Genomic DNA, 16,928 nt, shown 5'->3' on the forward strand with positions numbered 1-16,928 from the left:
GACGGGATCTGTGAGACACATGGAGATCAGACACACAAACCAGAGGGAAAGTGCCGACCCCGAAGAGAGGAGCCCCTCGCCCAGTGACAGGACCGCAGATGTGACAGCAGCCCTGTGGCTGAGTCACAGCTGAGTCACGGGGAGAAACCGGGCAGGGAGTGGCAGGGCAGCCCAGGGCCAAGTGCGCCCCCCTGCTGGCTCCACAATTCCCTGAGCCTGAGGCAGGGAAGGAGATAAGAGAAAAGAAAGGCAGCAGAAAAGTGACGACAAATCCCAGCCTTTCCCTTTTCCCTGGTGGAACGTAGGCCTGGAGGCCAGAAACCAAGGGCCGGGTCAGGAACCTTCTGGTTACTGTGAGCCACGGCGCCATCTGCTGGCGACATTGCAGAAAAGCAGCTGGGCCCCTGCTCTGGCAGCAAGGCCGCAAGGGGCCCCGCGGCCCAGGGTCCCACGCGACTGGAAAGGCCAGCAGGTCACCCGTGTGCGGCCCGACTGCCGGAGCCTCCCTGTGCTGGCCCAGACCCACAGCAGGGGCCGCGCCACAGACAAGCGCAGAGGCCACCGGGACACCCGCGCAGAGGCGGGCCAGCACCTCTCCCGTCGGGCTGCATCTCGGCCCTGCCCCCTGCAGCACGGCCAGAGAAAGGCTTCCGGTAGAACCTGGACGTGGGTGCAGCTCTGGCAAGCACAGAAGATTCTTCAGACCTGTGAGCCTCCCTCAGGGCTTGCGGGCTCAGGGTGAAATGCCCACGTGGCTCTGGAGAGCCCACACAGCACCCGGCAAGGCCCTAACCCTTCTCCCCTCTGGACACGACCTCCCATCCTCCCCATGCTGGAGTCCAGGCCGCACTCCTCACCTGACTCTGAGAGCCCTCAGTTTCCCCATCTGTACACCGGGACTAATGGCCCGTATCTCAGAGGATTTCCGTGAGGCTTGAGTAAGAGGCAACGATACACAGCGTTGGCACAGCCCCCAGCATCGAGGCAGGGGCCCGGAGCAGAGGCTCCAAGGAGGTTCGCTGGAGACGCGAGGGCTCCAGGCACCGCAGGCCGGAACGGGCCCTTAATTCCCCCGAGGTGGCACTAGGCACGCGGGGGACCCGGCCATGGCCCGGGCCTGTGCCAAGTGCTGGGACGCGGGGACAGAGAGACGGGTGCGGCCTCCGCCCAGAATGTCCGTTTAACCAAGGCCAACCTCAGGTCTGCTCTCGGACGCCACGCCCCAAGCGTCGGCCGTGATCGGTGCCCGCTGGGGCCATCAGGGAGCCCAGCCCTGCACCCGGCTCGTGGTCCGGGCGCGGAAAACAGAGCACACCGGGCCTCAGACCTCATCAACTGCAGGGGCTGCAAAGAACATAACTGGGAGTGCTATGCCCCGTAAGAAAGCGGCAGGTGGGCGCGGTCCGAGAGGCCGGGGGAGGGATGCCCTTGACCAGGCCACCAGGAGGCGAGCAGGCTGCAGACAGGGACCTCGAGAAAAGAACCGAGAGTGAGAAAGAGAAGCTGAGAGCAGGGACTGGCATCTTCGTGCCAAGAGCACAGCGGCCCGGAGCACTGTGCTGAGAAGGATCCTGAGGATCAGAATGACAAATTACCTTTGTCGGCCAAGGACACCCACATGGGGAGGGAGACGTTCAGACGCTCTCTTGTCACGAGCACGGGCTTCTGAACGGTGTGGTGGCCTCCGATGTTCTCAGTTTCTGAGAAGGCTCCCGTGTGTACAAGGAAAGCTGGTCCCCGTCTCTGCGGGAAGCTACCCTTCAGCGGGGAGAGAGGCAGAACCCCACAGGGTTCTCCGAGCCGCGGCTTTCGGCAACGGGCGGGAGCGGACGGGCCAGTCCCAGCTCCTCTGGCAGGACACGTCCGGCGGGGAGGTGCCAGCTCCCCGAAGCCAGAGCCCCCGGGAACGCGGTGACCTACAGCAAGTCGGCGAGGGGGACACAGGACTGGCAACTCTTCCCCGCGGCCAAAAGGGCAGAGCCGGCCCAGCAGCGTCTCCATCGTGCACCAGAGAAAAGCGGCCTTCGCCTGCACGGACAGCAGGTGCGTGGGGACAGCACAGGGTGGGGCAGCCGCGCACCCCACTCCCCAGACAGCTGCGGTCCCTCCCAAAGCCCACAGCGCCTGGGCTGCACAGCCTGCACCCGACTCAGCCCCCCGGATCCCGGGCACACCAACAGCATTGACTCCATCCCACCCAACAAGCATACTGAGGCGTGGACACGCGACGGTGAGCTGCCCTCGCCGACACGGGCTCCAGAGCCGGAAGACTCCTAAAGCGAAGGTGAAGGGGAGTCAGTGGTACACAGAGTGAGCTACGGCCAGACCAGAGACCGCGACCCACCCATATAACGGACACAAAACAGAATGAAAAGTAATCGTGTGCAGAGAGGCAGCCGGGTGGCTCAGTCAGTGAAGCATCCGACTTCAGCTCAGGTCATGACCTCACCATTTGTGAGTTCGAGCCCCGCGTCGGGCTCTGTGCTGACAGGTCGGAGCCTGGAGCCTGCCTCGGATTCTGTGTCTCCCTCTCTCTCTGCCCCTCCCCTGCTTGCAATCTGTCTCTCTTGCAAAAGTAAACACTACAAAAAATTAGGAAATGATAACAATCATGTGCAGATTTATCGACATAAAAACCATCTACAATGTGTCACATTTTTAAAAATCAGAGTAGGGGCACCAGGCTGGCTCAGTCCATAGAGCCTGCGAATCTTGATCTTGTGGTTGTGAGTTCGAGCCCCACGCTGGAGGTAGAGAACACTTAAAAATAAAATCAGAAAAAAAAAAAAAAAAATCAGAGTACACACCATATGATAACTCCACCCCGGGTCGGCCGGCCGTGATGACCTCTGGTTGGTGGAACCATGGGGAGCTCTCACTGAAAAGCAGCTTGACGCATGGTCCAAATTTTTAGAGGAGTATTAACATACTATTTCCATAACCAGGGAAGGGAAAACCTCAGCTAGGATTTCTCCTGAGCAGTTCAGCAGCAAACTGCAAAGACGGACGTGAAGTCTGTCCGTCAAGGTCACCGGAAATTCTGGAGACCCCCCTGCCGATGGCTGTCTTTGGCATTTTGTTAACATCGGTGGCCTCCTCCCTGTCAGCTCCCCCCGATCCCCGGGACACAAAACTGGTGGAGGAAGCGACCCTCTCGGCGTGCTGACCCCAAGCGTCCACACTCAGCTCTCTTTCAGGGACGCCGCGCACTTCCTCACGAGAGGACTCTAAATGGCCGCTGCGCAAACAACCTGCTCACTCGGGTCAAGTTCTCTCCAGGAAGCATTCCTCCCGACTTGTTCAAATTCTGGGAGCTTATCTAAGTTCTAGCTCCGCCTCCAGGAATGCCACACTCTTGAGAGGAAGACGGGGGCCCTGGTCTGCAGGGCACTGAAGGTGAGGGGGTGCACGGCTTCTAAAGACGCCCCAGTGCAGGGCGAGGGGGGCAGAGCGCTGCCCCTCGAGGAGCAGGAAGTGTTTGAACTCTACTGCCTTGACTCACAACTGTCCCAGAACCTACTGCTTCAAAGTCTAAATGAAGTGCAAAGAGACAAAAAATTTAAGAGTTGAAAGATCTTGGCACTGGGGCGCCTGGCTGGCTGAGTCAGTGGAAGGTGCGACTCTTGATCTTAGGGTCATGAGTTTGAGCCCCAAGTTGGGTGTAAAGGTTGCTAAAAAATAAAATTAAGGGGGCGTCTGGGTGGCTCAGTCAGTTAAGCGACTGACTCTTGATTTTGACTCAGGTCACCGTCTCACGGTGTGTAAGTTCAAGCCCCGTATCAGGTTCTGTCTGTGCTTGACAGCGTGGAGCCTGCCTGGGATTCTCTCTCCCCCACCTCTCTCTGCCCCTTCCTGCACTCTCTCTCTCTCAAGATAAATAAATTAAAAAAAAAAAAAAAAGAAAGAAAGAAAAAGAAATAGAAAGTCGAATAGAGGTTCCAGGGGAGCTGGGTAAGCGGGTTAGTTTTCACGATCACACGATCACGGGTCACCGTAACAAATTTAATAACAAAGAAAACGTTTGAAATGCTGGAAGAACTACCAAAATGTGACACAGAGACACGCAGTGAGCAAAAGCTGTTGGAAAAATGACACTAACAGACTTGCTTGATGCAGAACTGCCACAAACCTCCCATCTGTAAAACAAAACGAAACACAGGACCGGCGCGCAAAGCACGATAAAGGGAGGTATGCCTCTACACTTACAAGCAGCCAAGATGGTAACGTGTATAAAAAAGGCTTCAAGGGGCGCCTGGGGGGCTCAGTGGGTTAAGCATCCGACTCTGGATTTCGGCTCAGGTCATGGTCTCATGGTTCAGGAGCTGATGACCTTTGCATCTCCGAGGACTTCAGCACAGAGGGAAAGGTAAGGATTGCCGATTGAGAATTTCTCCTGGCGCTGGCTGCAGAGACGGTGCCCGTCAGCCCCCATGCTGGTTTCCACCTGATAAGCTGTCCTGGGTCAGCCTAAGACGGAGGCGACTGATCTGATATTGAGCAACTCTGGTCATTAGTCGAGACTTGGACCCCTCACTCAAACTCCCCAGCACGTGCCGGAAGCTCAGGAATCCCCAAGTCTTCACTCGACAGTCACCGTCCTCACACAGCACGGCCCAGCCCAGCCCGGAGGGACCGGGGATCTGCGGAGCACTGCACGGGGAGTGCTCTGGAGTCTGGAGTGGACCCAGGGAGGCTGTGCAGTGTGGGGCACTCGACCGCAGGGGAGCCGAGGAGCACGGCCTCACTCAACTGCTTGGCCAAGTGTCAGGCTAACCCACGCTCACCGTTGCCTGCTGGAGGGGCATCGACGCTCACTTGGCCGAAGGTATCGGGCCACCTGCTTAGTTAACGCAACACCCCAGTGCGATCAGCGTTTCCAGGAGGTCTTTGAGCCTCCAGCACACGCAGGACTCAGGTTGGCAAGTGCAGTCCCCAGGGAGGCTCCCCGTGGCTGCCACTCAAAGCCCATGTGGCTCTACTTTGCAGACAAACCAGCCGGCTTTGATACCTGGGTTCTCCAGAAGGGGAACGGGACGGGCGGCGAGTGCGAGAGGAAGCCCCGGGTGTAAGAGAGGCAGTGGAGGCGGCCGTTCAGGTGCACGGCAGCAACCTGAAGCGACGACGGACACAGCAGGAACCAGGAGGAGGACCCGATACGGTGGGCCCACGGGCTCCGGGCACGGCCCAGCCTCTCACCAGCCAACACACCACCACCCAAAGCCAAGGCCGACAGAGAAGTAAGGCGTCTGCGGAGCTGATCACAGACCAGGAGAGAGCCTGGTGATGAACACGTCAGACGACGCTTGCTGGGAACAGACGAGACACAAGCTTGGACAGCAGGAGGGCCCTCCTCACCCAGGAGACCAGGACAAGCCCAAAGCCCGACGATATCAAGGGGTGGGGCACGGATGTAGGGCAGGAACTCTCTCACACTCCGCCAGGGGAAGCAGGGCTTGGGAGAATCTCTTTGGAGAGCATTTTGCCATTTTCTTTTTAAAAAAAAAATTTTTTTAACGTTTATTCATCTTGCGGAGACAGAGAGTGAGCGGGGGAGGGGCAGAGAGAGAGGGAGACACAGAATCCGAAGCAGGCTCCAGGCTCCGAGCTGCCAGCACAGAGCCCGACGCGGGGTGGAACTCGCGGACCGCGAGATCATGACCTGAGCCAAAGTCAGATGCTTGACCGACGGAGCCACCCCGGGTGCCCCGATTTTGGTGTCTGATAGTGTCACATCTGGGAATCTGGTAGCTGCGCAGGGACGTTCACCGGGATAGAGGAAACACAGGAAAACAGCCCGAACATCCATCAGCAGAACAGAAACCTAAAACGTGACAAATCCATTTGAAGGGTTACTGCGCATAGCACGTGGCAGGAACGAACTAGCACTGATGAAGAGCGGCAGACCTCAAATCCGCGGTGGAAAAACACAGGCTGCATAGCCACGTGCCAGTATCAGGCATTTATGGACGTTACAAACACACAGAAACAAAACCCCATGCTTCTCAGGGGATGTACTTGGGGATGTACTCCTGGGACTTGGAAACCAAACTCACACCGGCAGGTGCAACAAGTCAAGGGAGCTTTGTTTCAATCGATGCACGATTATCTTTTATCTCTGTGTTTTAAGACTCTTAAAGTAAATTCCAAAGGGAATGCAGAAAAGGCCAGACCTAAAACGACAAATACTGCGTGGTTCCAATTGGGTGAGGTCACCGGAGTGGTCAGACTCCAAGACAGGGAGAGGGTGGGAGCCAGGGGCCGGGAGGTTAGTGTTTCTGGAGACAGGGCCTCCGTTTTCGGAAGGTGAAAAGTCCGAGGACGGAGGCTGGTGATCACACAACAATGTGGACCCGCTCGACGCCACCGGATGGGACACTTACAACCAGTTAAAACTGTCATCACTTTTGTTTTGTTTTTTTAATTTTTTTTTTTTTTCAACGTTTATTTATTTTTGGGACAGAGAGAGACAGAGCATGAACGGGGGAGGGGCAGAGAGAGAGGGAGACACAGAATCGGAAACAGGCTCCAGGCTCTGAGCCATCAGCCCAGAGCCCGACGCGGGGCTCGAACTCCCGGACCGCGAGATCGTGACCTGGCTGAAGTCGGATGCTTAACCGACTGCGCCACCCAGGCGCCCCTTGTTTTGTTTTTTTAAAGAGGGAGAGAGAGAATCTTAAGCAGGGTCCACACTCAGTGGGGAAGCCGACACGGGGCTCAATCCCACAACCCTGGGATCGGGATCACGACCTGAGCCTAAATCAAGAGTTGGACACGCACCCAACTGAGCCACCAGATGCCCCCTAACTGTTTTTGGTGGGGGGGTGAGGGGTGGTGGCCCTAGGTGGCTCAGTCGGTTGGGCATCTGATTTTTGATTTCAGCTCAGGTCATGATCTCATGGTTTCGTGAGTTCGAGCCCAGCATCTGGCTCTGCAATGGCAGCACGGAGGCTGCCTGGGATTCTCTCTCTCTGTCCTTCCCCGGTTCACCCTGTCTCTGTCTCTCTCAAAATAAATAAACTTTAAAAACAGTTGAAACGGTAGACTGTGCTATGTATATACATCTCACGACGAAAAAGAATGCAGGGCCGTATGACCTGAAATCCAACATACGAGTTATTAAGCAAAAAAGCAAAGCACATATCAGAAAGCGCACAGGAGAAAACACTGTGTATCTGTTCATTTGTGAAAAAAGAAAACACAGAACGAATCACTGAGAACTGACAAGACCAGTTGTCTAAGGGGGGGATGGGGTGATAGCGAGGCGGAGGGAAGGGGCGTGGGGCGGCGCTTCTCCGAGGCCGCCGTCTGATAGAGCCCTGACTCTGAGCGCCACAGCAAGGCTTGGCTTCACGTACGGAAACACGGGACAGATAAAACCTACCAGGACGCGGTGCGAAGGCAAAATGCTACATGACACAGCGATGAAGGACCCTGACTGCATGACAAACAAGTGACGTGAGCACACTGAAGGGGTGGGGTGCAAAGAACAACCCTGAGTAACTCCGGAAAGCAGGGACCGCGGGGGGAGGCCAAGAGCGTGAATACAGATTATCCTCCAGGCTCCAGGCGGTGGGCTGGCGATTCCCAAACTGCCTTAGGTGTGCGCCCGAGGGCGGAGCGAACCAGCAAACACCCTGTGGATGGTGACACTCAGACTGTTCAACGACAGGGAGAGAGGTCATGAGGAAGGAAGAGGAGCCTGCGGGAACGGGAACCCTGGGCTGCTGGGCTGGACGAGACGCGTCAGTATGAACCTGTCTTTGATGTGGATGCAAACGGGCGACGGGGACACACAAATATGGATGTGTGAAAGACATACACACATCGGGGCGTCTGAGTGGCTCCGTCAGTTGAGTGTCCAAGTCTTGGTTTCGGCTCAGGTCATCATCTTGTGGTTCATGACACGAAGCCCAAGCCAGGTTCTGCACTGACAGTGCGAAGCCTGCTTGAGATTCTCTCTCTCTCTCGGCCCCTCCCCGACATGCACAGGGGCATACCCACTCTCTCTCCTAAAATAAATAAATAAACATTAAAAAAAAAAAAAACATGTAGGGGTGCCTGGGTGGCTCGGTCGGTTAAGCGACCGACTTCGGCTCAGGTCATGATCTCACAGTTTGTGAGTTCGAGCCCCGCATCGGGCTCTGTGCTGACAGCTCAGAGCCCGGAACCTGCTTCAGATTCTGTGTCTCCCTCTCTCTCTGCCCCTCCCCTGCTCTCACGTGTGCAGGTGCTCTCTCTCTCCCTCAAGAATAAACATTTAAAAAAATTAAAACAAAGTAAAACAAAACAAAACAGAACATACACACCTCAATTTCCTACTGCGTCCATAAGGGGGCCTGGAGGCGGTGACACCCCAGCAGCAGTGAGCATACCCCACACCCGGCCTTGGTTTCTAATTCCAGCCTCTAATAAAAGGAGCCAGGCTCCATGAGGAAATGGTGGATTCCAGGGCTGGGCCTGGAATATCTTGTAGTGACAGAAAAGTAAGGAAAAGGAAGAAAGGAAGGAAAAGCTCAGAAAAGGAAGGGGCACGTCGAAGGGGGCACAGGACCCAATCTGAAAGAACACGCCCACGGCCCAATCTGGAACGATCTGTGCAACCCATGAACGGTGTGAGCGTGACAAAAGCCCACTGAATGAAACGAGTACCCACCAGTCCATGCTGATACAAGTAGATGCTGAGGAAGTAAGTGAATGCGGAGAGGGGACAGGTTCCTTCTCAGAGCACAGCTCCGTTAACAAATGCGGGAGGAATGAAGGAGACAGACAACCATCACAGCCAGACGTCAAAGTAAAGCAACTGTCACTAGAAAGATCCATCGGTGGATGCCAAGATGAGCGGGCAAGACTCCGACGAGAACCAGGGTATCTGCAGACTCTGTAAGCATCTCCCCACGAGATCCTTCTTCATTCGAAAGGGAATAACGAGACTTTACAGCCGAGGGACCCGCAGACACCAATGAGAAGACGTGACAGCACCCTGTGTCCCTGGCACACCACACCGAGGACACGGCGTCACCGTGGGTGACGACGGACATCCTACCAAACACCTGGCCCGTGCTCTGCACAAAGCGTCAAGGTCACGAGAGACCAGGAGAGACCGAGGGCTGTCACGGGCCGAAGGCTAAGACGACGTGACTACCGCTGTGACGAGGGCTCTGAATCAAACCCCGGGACGGGAAAGGACCAGGGCAGGCACTGAGGAAATCCTAAGGGTCACTCCTCATCTGGACGACCGCACCGTGGGGACGTGTGCGCTTGGCGGGGGAGGGGGGCGGGGGGGAACACTCTGCAGTTCGGCTACGTGGAACTCGACCGTGGGGCAGCGGGAGCGCCCGGGAGGTGAGGCGCCGCCGCGAAAGGGAGCTGGCCTTCGTCCTCACACCACCTCCGCGGGCGCCCTCTCGACCCAGGAAGCGGCCGCCTCTGCGCCAAGCCCTCGGGAGGAGCCGCGTCACCGGCGCGCCCCCCACCCCACCCCCGCGCCCACTCACCTCCGGAGCAGGGACTGCTGCAGGCTCTTGCAGGTGGCCAGGGACTCCCCGGTGAACATGTGACACACGACGACGTGCAGGCAGCGCGCCATGAAGGCCAGCACGGCCTCGGGCTGGAGGGTGCCGCTGCGGGACACCAGGCAGAGGCGCTGCAGCGCGGAGCACTGGCTCAGCGCCTGGAAGAACTGGGCGTTGGCGCTGAAGTAGGGCTGCTCCAGCCTGCGGGGAGAGAGGGCGGTGTGAGCCCACGATGCTGCCGGACCCCCCGCGTGGGGGGGGGGGGGGAGCGGGAGCCTCTCGCGGGGGGCCAAGCGGGTCTCTGGGAGCCAGACCCAGACCAGCTGTCCCCACGCCTGTCTACGCCACAGTCCCCCGGGGCATCGGGAGGAGACACAGACCCCAGGGCCTTCCCAGCTGATCCCGAGTTGGGGGCAGACCCTGGAGGCCTGACACGACGGGCGAGCCACCGTACAGACCCCAGCCGGCCACTGCCCGGAGCCTGGAGACCCGCATGCTGGCCGGGCTGACCGCTCGGCACCCCACCCGCCTCAAACGCTGACCTGTCGGGCAGGGGGCGGGGAGCCACGCTTACATGGGATCCCAGCCACACACTGCTGCCCTCCTGTGACACACAACGACAGGCTGAGGGCAGTGGAGGGGATCTGGAGGCTGGGGCCACTCCGGCCATGGAAGGAAAGGCGACAGATCCCCAGTCCTCCTGCCACGGAAGGAGAGGCGACACCAGGCAGGTCCCCAGTCCTCCCGCCACAGAAGGGGAGGCGACACCGGGCAGGTCCCCCCGTAGATAGGGGCTGAAGGCAAAGAAGAGCCAATCTACAAAACCGGGACCTCGGCCACAGACAACCACGACAGATGGGAGGTGTACCAGGTGCCACCTGCTTTGGAAAGACGGACGAACAGAGGGGTGCCAGAGTGGCTCCGTCGGTTGAGCACCCAACTCTCAATTCTGGCTCAGGCAGTGATCTCGCAGTTTGTAAGTTGAGGTCCCACACTGGGCTCTGCACTGAGCGCAGAGCCCACTTGAGATTCTCGTTCTCTCTCTCTCCTTCTTTCAAAATAAATAAAATTTAGGGGCGCCTGGGTGGCGCAGTCGGTTAAGCGTCCGACTTCAGCCAGGTCACGATCTCGCGGTCCGTGAGTTCGAGCCCCGCGTCGGGCTCTGGGCTGATGGCTCAGAGCCCGGAGCCTGTTTCCGATTCTGTGTCTCCCTCTCTCTCTGCCCCACCCCGTTCATGCTCTGTCTCTCTCTGTCCCAAAAATAAATAAACGTTGAAAAAAAAAATTTTTCAAAATAAATAAAATTTAAAAGAAGTAGGGGCGCCTGGGTGGCTCAGTCAGTTAAGTGTCCGACTTCGGCTCAGGTCGTGATCTCATGGTTCGTGGGTTCGAGCCCCGTGTCGGGCCCCGTGCTGCCAGCTCGGAGCCTGGAGCCTGCTTCCGATTGTTTCTCCCTCTCTCTCTGCCCCTCCCCCGCTCATGCTCTATCTCTTTCTCAAAAAATAAACGTTAAAAAATATTTTTTTAATAAAAATAAACATTAGGAAGGAAGGAAGGAAGGAAGGAAGGGGAGGGGGAGGGGGAGGGGAGGGGGAGGGGAGGGGAGGGGGAGGGGGAGGGGAAGGGAAGGAAAGGCAAGACAAGACACACTGGCTGTCGGACAGGGCCTTGGCACAGGCAGGAAGGAGTGCCGGAGCCTCCAGCCACAGGGATGAGAACAGGAAAGTGGTGTGGAGGACAATGTTCCAGAGCCTTCCAGACCCTTCTGCACACCAGCCGGAAAGCCTAGAGGGCAGACAGAGCGATGTGGTGGGGACACACGGTTGGAGGTGCTGAGGACAATGGACAGGGCAGTTCAGCACCAGCTGGGAACACGGCTGCAGAACCAGCAGATGCCCAGATGTGCGGCAGGATGCCAGGCCGCAGGCCAAGGGAGCCGTCCGGAATGCAAGTCGGAGAAAGAGCAGAGGGCCGGGGGAAGCTAACAGGATTGCGGGGGCTGCCAGGAGGAGGGCCGAGAGCCAGGAGAATGGGAAGAGAGGAGCTGGTGGGAGCTGTGTCCCCCCCCAACAGACAGGTGGCTGTCCTAGCCCCTGGCACCCGTGAACGCACCTTACTTGGAAACAGGGTCTTTGCAGGTGGGACTTCGTTAGGATGAGGTCGTGCTAGACTGGGGGGGCTGTAATCCAGTGGCCAGTTCCTTACAAGAAGGCCATGCAGAGGCACAGCAACGCAGGGACACCCAGGGAGAGCGCCATGTGACCGCAGGCGGGGACTGGAGTGACACGGCCACAAGCCAAGGACTGCCAAGCACTGCCAGCGACCGCCTCTCGAAGCCAGGGGACATGCCTGGCACAGGGGCTCCATCAGAGCCTCTAGGAGGAACCAGCCCTGCTGACGCCTGCAGCTCAAACCTCTGGCTCTCAGAACTGTACGTGAATCCAGGGCGCTCGGGTGGCTCAGTCGGTTGGGCATCCGACTTTGACTCCGGTCATGATCTCACGGTTCGTGGGTTCGAGCCCCACATCGGGCTTTGTGCTGACTGCTTGCTCAGAGCCTGGAGCCTGCTTCGGATTCTGTGTCTCCCTCTCTCTCTGCCCCTCTCCTGCTCACACTCTGTCTCTCTCTCAAAAATAAGCATTTTTTTAAAAATTAAAAAAAAAAAAAACCTGTGCGTGAATCCGCTTGTGCTGTGGCGGTTTGTGAGGGGAGCCCCAGGACCCTAACTCACAGATACCTCCCTGGTCAGTTACACACACGCCCAAGACAACCGCGTGAGCAGAGACCAACGTGCGTCCCCCTGTGTAAGACCTTCCCAGAGAAAAACGTAAGGATTATCCCTGGAGAGCAGAGCTCGGCTCCAGAAACTTCCTTATGTCACTGCCTTCAGCAGGACTTCCGTCCATCTTAGATACACACAGTCATCACTTGATGCTTTTATTTTTTTTTTCCACTTGATGCCCTTAAAAAGCTTGCTCGGAGCCTCTGTCCCCCTCTTTCTGCCCCCCCCCCAAAATAAATAAGCATTTAAAATACGGGCGCCTGGGTGGCTCAGCCGGTTAAGCATCCAACTTCGGCTCAGGTCATGATCTCACGGTCCATGAGTTCAAGCCCCGCGTCGGGCTCTGTGCTGACAGCTCAGAGCCTGCAGCCTGCTTCAGATTCTGTCTCCCTCTCTCTTCTGCCATTTTGCCACTCACGCTCTCTCAAAAATAAATAAACGTCAAAAAAATTTTTTTTAATTAAATAAATAAACAGCTTGCTCTGAGGGGCAGGGGAGTAAAAAAGAACAAAAAGCAGCTCACTCCGGCTGCCATGGGGGGTGTCACAGGTCACCTGGCCAGAGCGGCTCCAAGGCTGTGGCAGCACACGGGGAAGAAGCTCGTGGAGGCCCGGGCAGCAGGGCAGTGGCCGTGGCCAGCGGGGGGCCTGGATGGATGATGCGGATCTGGGCCCGTGCGTGGGGAACCGCAGCCCACGGGGGGGCCCGGCAGACAGCGGAGGCCCACAGGCAGCTGAAACCCGCTGCCTCCCGAACACGGGGGGGGGGGGGGGGGGGTAAAGGGGCAGAGGAGAAGATTTGTCAGGAAGGTGCTTCCCCGCCCCTACCAGGCTTCATCGGTCTTTGGGTCGCCTCCATCTAAACCGGATGACTGACAACAGGACACTGTACAAGGGCGGCCACCCGGCAGCAGGCAAAGTCCTTTCTCCGGGAGCCTCCAAGGCCACTGACGGACTCGAGACAGATGGCGGGAGAGACTCAGCCGGCCCCCGCGGGCAGCCAGGCCCCAGACACCAAGTGCAGGACCGCGCCCGGCCGGGCTGCAGCCTCCACTGAGAGGACACTGCTGTGCATGCACTGGGTGCCACTGTCCCTCTCCCTAGGACCCCCTAAGTGTCCCCAAGGCCAGCCACGCTAATCCACCTAGCAGCTCCTCCCAGGGCCCGGGCACCGCGCAAAAACTCCTCGCAGAAACCCCAGGTCAGACCCGGGAAAGTCTGTCTGAGTCATGGCCCTGCCTGGGGCAGACACAGATCCCCCCCCACCCCCGCATTCCCCCCCTCCACCAGCGGCTGCAGGCAAGACCTCCATCCCTATGCAGGATCCACAGAGACCTCCCGGCCAGGTTGGTGACCTCCTGGGACACTGCCGACAAGGTGGTAAGCAGTCGTGGACGCTCATAATAAAAGGAGACGTTTCCAGGATGAGCAAGAAACGCCCACCCCCATCCCAACAAGGCAGTGGGTCTGCTCTGGGGACAGAGTGTCCCCGTCCAAGCCCCCACGTGGAGGGAGACCCGAAATGCTCTGAACGCAACACCTTCAGAACGGCTGATCCAACCAGGACTGGGTGTAGGGCAGTGGATGGGCGCTCCCCAGTTCTCAAAGCCTAAAAAGACCCAACTGGTCATGCACTAGGTCCCCATCACCCCGACACCTGGGGACACTACCAAGTTCCAGGACAAAAGGAGAGAGGTTTTCAAAAAGGGGTCTTTGAGGAAAAAAAGAGCAATCCCAGCTATTTACAGCAGCCACCCGACAGAATATCCCCCAACAATGGAATGTTCTAACCTGAGCTGTGCAGTAGGGGAGCCACCACTCACTGAAATGTGGTTCATGAGACAGGTTTTTAATTTTATTTTATATTTATGGGTGCCTGGAGAGCTCAGTCGGTTAAGCATCCGACTTCGGCTCAGGTCATGATCTCACCGATGGTGGGTTCGAGCCCCAGGTGGGGCTCTGTGCTCACAGCAAAAAGCCTGGTTGGGATTCCCTGTCTCCCTCTCTCTGACCTTCCCCCACTCTCAAAAATAAACACTGGGGTGCCTGAGTGGCTCAATCAGTTAAGTGTCTGACTTCGGCTCAGGTCATGATCTCACGGCTTGTGGGTTCGAGCCCTGTGTCGGGCTCTGTCCTGACAGCTCAGAGCCTGGATGGAGCCTGCTTAGGATTCTGTGTCTCCCTTTCTCTCTCCTCCTGCCCCGCTGGCACGTTGACTCTCTCTCTCTCTCAAAAATGAATAAACATCTTATTTACTTATTTTTTTTGAGAGAGAGAAAAGAGAGAGAGTGCATGCACAAGAGGGGGAGGGGCAGAGAGAGAGAGAGAGAGAGAGAGAGAGAGAGACAGGATCTGAAGCAGGCTCCAAGCTGTCAGCACAGAGCCTGACATGGGGCTTGAACCCACAAACCGTGACATCATGACCTGAGCCGAAGTCAGATCAGATGCTCAACCGACTGAGCCCCCAGGCGCCCCCAGCTTCTGACTCTTGATCTCCAGGTCACAAGTTTGAGCCCCACACTGGGGGTGGAGATTACTTTAAAAAAAACAAAAAAATGTATACGAGTAGAAATGCTACTAAGCTCCTGACACTAACATTGTGCGGAGGACACTGGGTCCTTCTAGAGTACGATCACAAGAAGTCTCACGTTCACTCCCCATCAGCAGTGGAGACTCAGGACGTGTGAGGGAAGAGAAGAGCGGCACTCGGTGTGTGGCAGGAGGGAGCCCCTGGCAGGGCTGTTCTGGGCTCCAATGCTAGAGAAAGGACCCCCCGGCTCAGCCACAGCCATCAGAGGTCTGATGTCAGCAGGCGCCCCTTGGCAGAGATGTGAACACGGGCCTCCCCCCACCCCCAGACCCACTGAACGAATTTCATCGGTAAGGAAAGGACTCCAAGAGCCGTGAGCAGAGAGCAGTGCCTCTCCGAGAAGCAATGGTGGCTGTGTGCAGTCCTCATTTACCCAAAGGAAGGCCAAAGTAACAGCCAAAGTCATGCAGGGCCCAGACGGAAAGCGAATGTCATCCCGGTTATAAGTGTGAATTTTCTGAAAAGTTGACTTTTCTTGAAAAAAAGTCTAAAAACACTATTTCATTCTACCTTTCAAAGGCAAATTATTCTTTTTTAAATATTTAAAATTTTTTTCTTTTCAATTTGAGAGAGAGAGAGAGAGAGAGAGAGATGGAGGGAGAGAGAGGAAGTGTGTGCACACGCAAGCAGGGGAGAGGGACAGAGAGAGAGAGAGAGAGAGAGAGAGAGAATCCGAAGCAGGCTCCACACTCAGCTTCGAGCCTGATTCAGGGCTCAATCCCACAACCCTGGGATCATGACCAGAGCCGAAATGGACAGTAGGACGCTCAACCGACTGAGCCACCCAAGCACCCCTATTCTTCTTTTTTTTTAATGTTTGTTTTTGAAAGATACAATGCAAGCAGGGGAGGGGTGGAGAGAGAAGGAGACGGGGGATCCCAAATGGGCTCTGAGCTGTCAGCACGGGGCCCGACGCAGGAGTCGAACCCACAAACCATGAAATCATGCCCTGAGCCAAAGTTGGTTGTTCAACCGGCTGAGCCACCCAGGCACCCCAAAGGCACCCCTACTCTTTTAAAAGTCCTAAGGTAAGCATCCGTTTGCAGACCAGAAAGTGGGAAAACGGGAGGGGCCGAAGTCCAGAACCCTGACCGCGGTCTCTGGCTCGTCCCTGAGGAAGAACAGGCCTGTGGCGCTCTGGCCACTAGGTGGCGCTGTGGGTCCATGCTACCCACCGGAGACGCAGCGGACCTTGGTTTCAAACCAAGTAAACAGTGTGTGTTCACACAGCCTTTGAAACAGTTTTCAACCAGCCGGCCACTTCCGGGCTCTCCCACTCTGAAGGAAGCCACCCGTGACAGGTGTTTGGGATAAGGGCAGGCCTGTCCACTCCACCAGCTGCCTGGACAAGGTGGGGTGGCCGGTCCAAACCTCCCCCCGGCTCTCCGCACAGCCTGGTGGCAGAAACGTCCGGGTGTCGGGGGCTACCAGTGCCTGCCCTCTGGTCAGAGGGTGAGGAAAACGATCCACCGGAATCACTTTTGCCTCGGGAGGCAGTCGTCCCCCTCAGCCGTGCCTCAACCTTCCGCTCGGGGAGGATCTGGCCTCCAAAGCCCGCTCCCCGAAAGGCAGCCTGGTCTCCTGAAGGTTCTGTGGGCACAGGAAGGCGCTCGGGGAGCGTCCCCTTATCAGCCCACCCACCTCCGGAGGGCCGGGCCCGGGCCTCGAGGGCGGTCCTGGGACGACCTCCAGGGCCTGGCTCCAAACCAGCCCTCTCACTTCCGCCCAGACGCCGCCCTGGTTCTGAGGTCGCGAGCAGCCCAGGGTGACTCAGGGTGATGCCTTCCCCTCCCTCCCCCAGGAGGCAGGGCTTCATCAGCCCTGGGAAAGAAGGCGCCCTGCTCTGTGCGGCGTGGGCTCCTCTCCCTGCCGAGGTGCGTGCGAAACGCGAGGCGCTGTCAGAACGACGTGTTCCCGCACCCCCTCCCCACGGGAGCGGTCCTGGCTGCGTGGAGGCCGCGCCCCGCCAGGAGTCCTGAGGGGCCTCGCTGATGGGCACAGTGGTGGCGGCACCGGCCACCTCAGGGACGTTCTGCCGGGAAGTG

The 16,928-nt window shown here is 57.5% G+C and overlaps 1 protein-coding gene across 6 annotated transcripts in view; it reads right to left on the reverse strand.

Annotated features, from left to right (window-relative positions):
- FBXL18 (F-box and leucine rich repeat protein 18) overlaps positions 1-16,928 on the reverse strand; it is an 80,162-nt gene that overhangs the window by 47,428 nt on the left and 15,806 nt on the right. For 4 of the 6 annotated variants that reach the window (XR_006708472.1, XR_006708471.1, XM_045462438.1 and 1 more), the window contains exon 4: positions 9,495-9,713. The exons of 1 other annotated variant lie outside the window; for it this stretch is intronic. Coding sequence is in view for 3 of the 5 variants with exons in the window: in XM_045462438.1 (XP_045318394.1) it covers positions 9,495-9,713 (219 nt within the window). In the remaining 2 variants the exon portion in view is untranslated. Of the gene's footprint in view, positions 1-2,802; positions 3,116-9,492; positions 9,714-16,928 lie in introns of those variants that run through there. One more of the 6 variants, XM_045462439.1, reaches the window with a different exon arrangement.

This window comes from Leopardus geoffroyi, chromosome E3 (assembly GCF_018350155.1).
Source record: "Leopardus geoffroyi isolate Oge1 chromosome E3, O.geoffroyi_Oge1_pat1.0, whole genome shotgun sequence".
Classification (NCBI taxonomy): Eukaryota; Metazoa; Chordata; class Mammalia; order Carnivora; family Felidae; genus Leopardus; species Leopardus geoffroyi.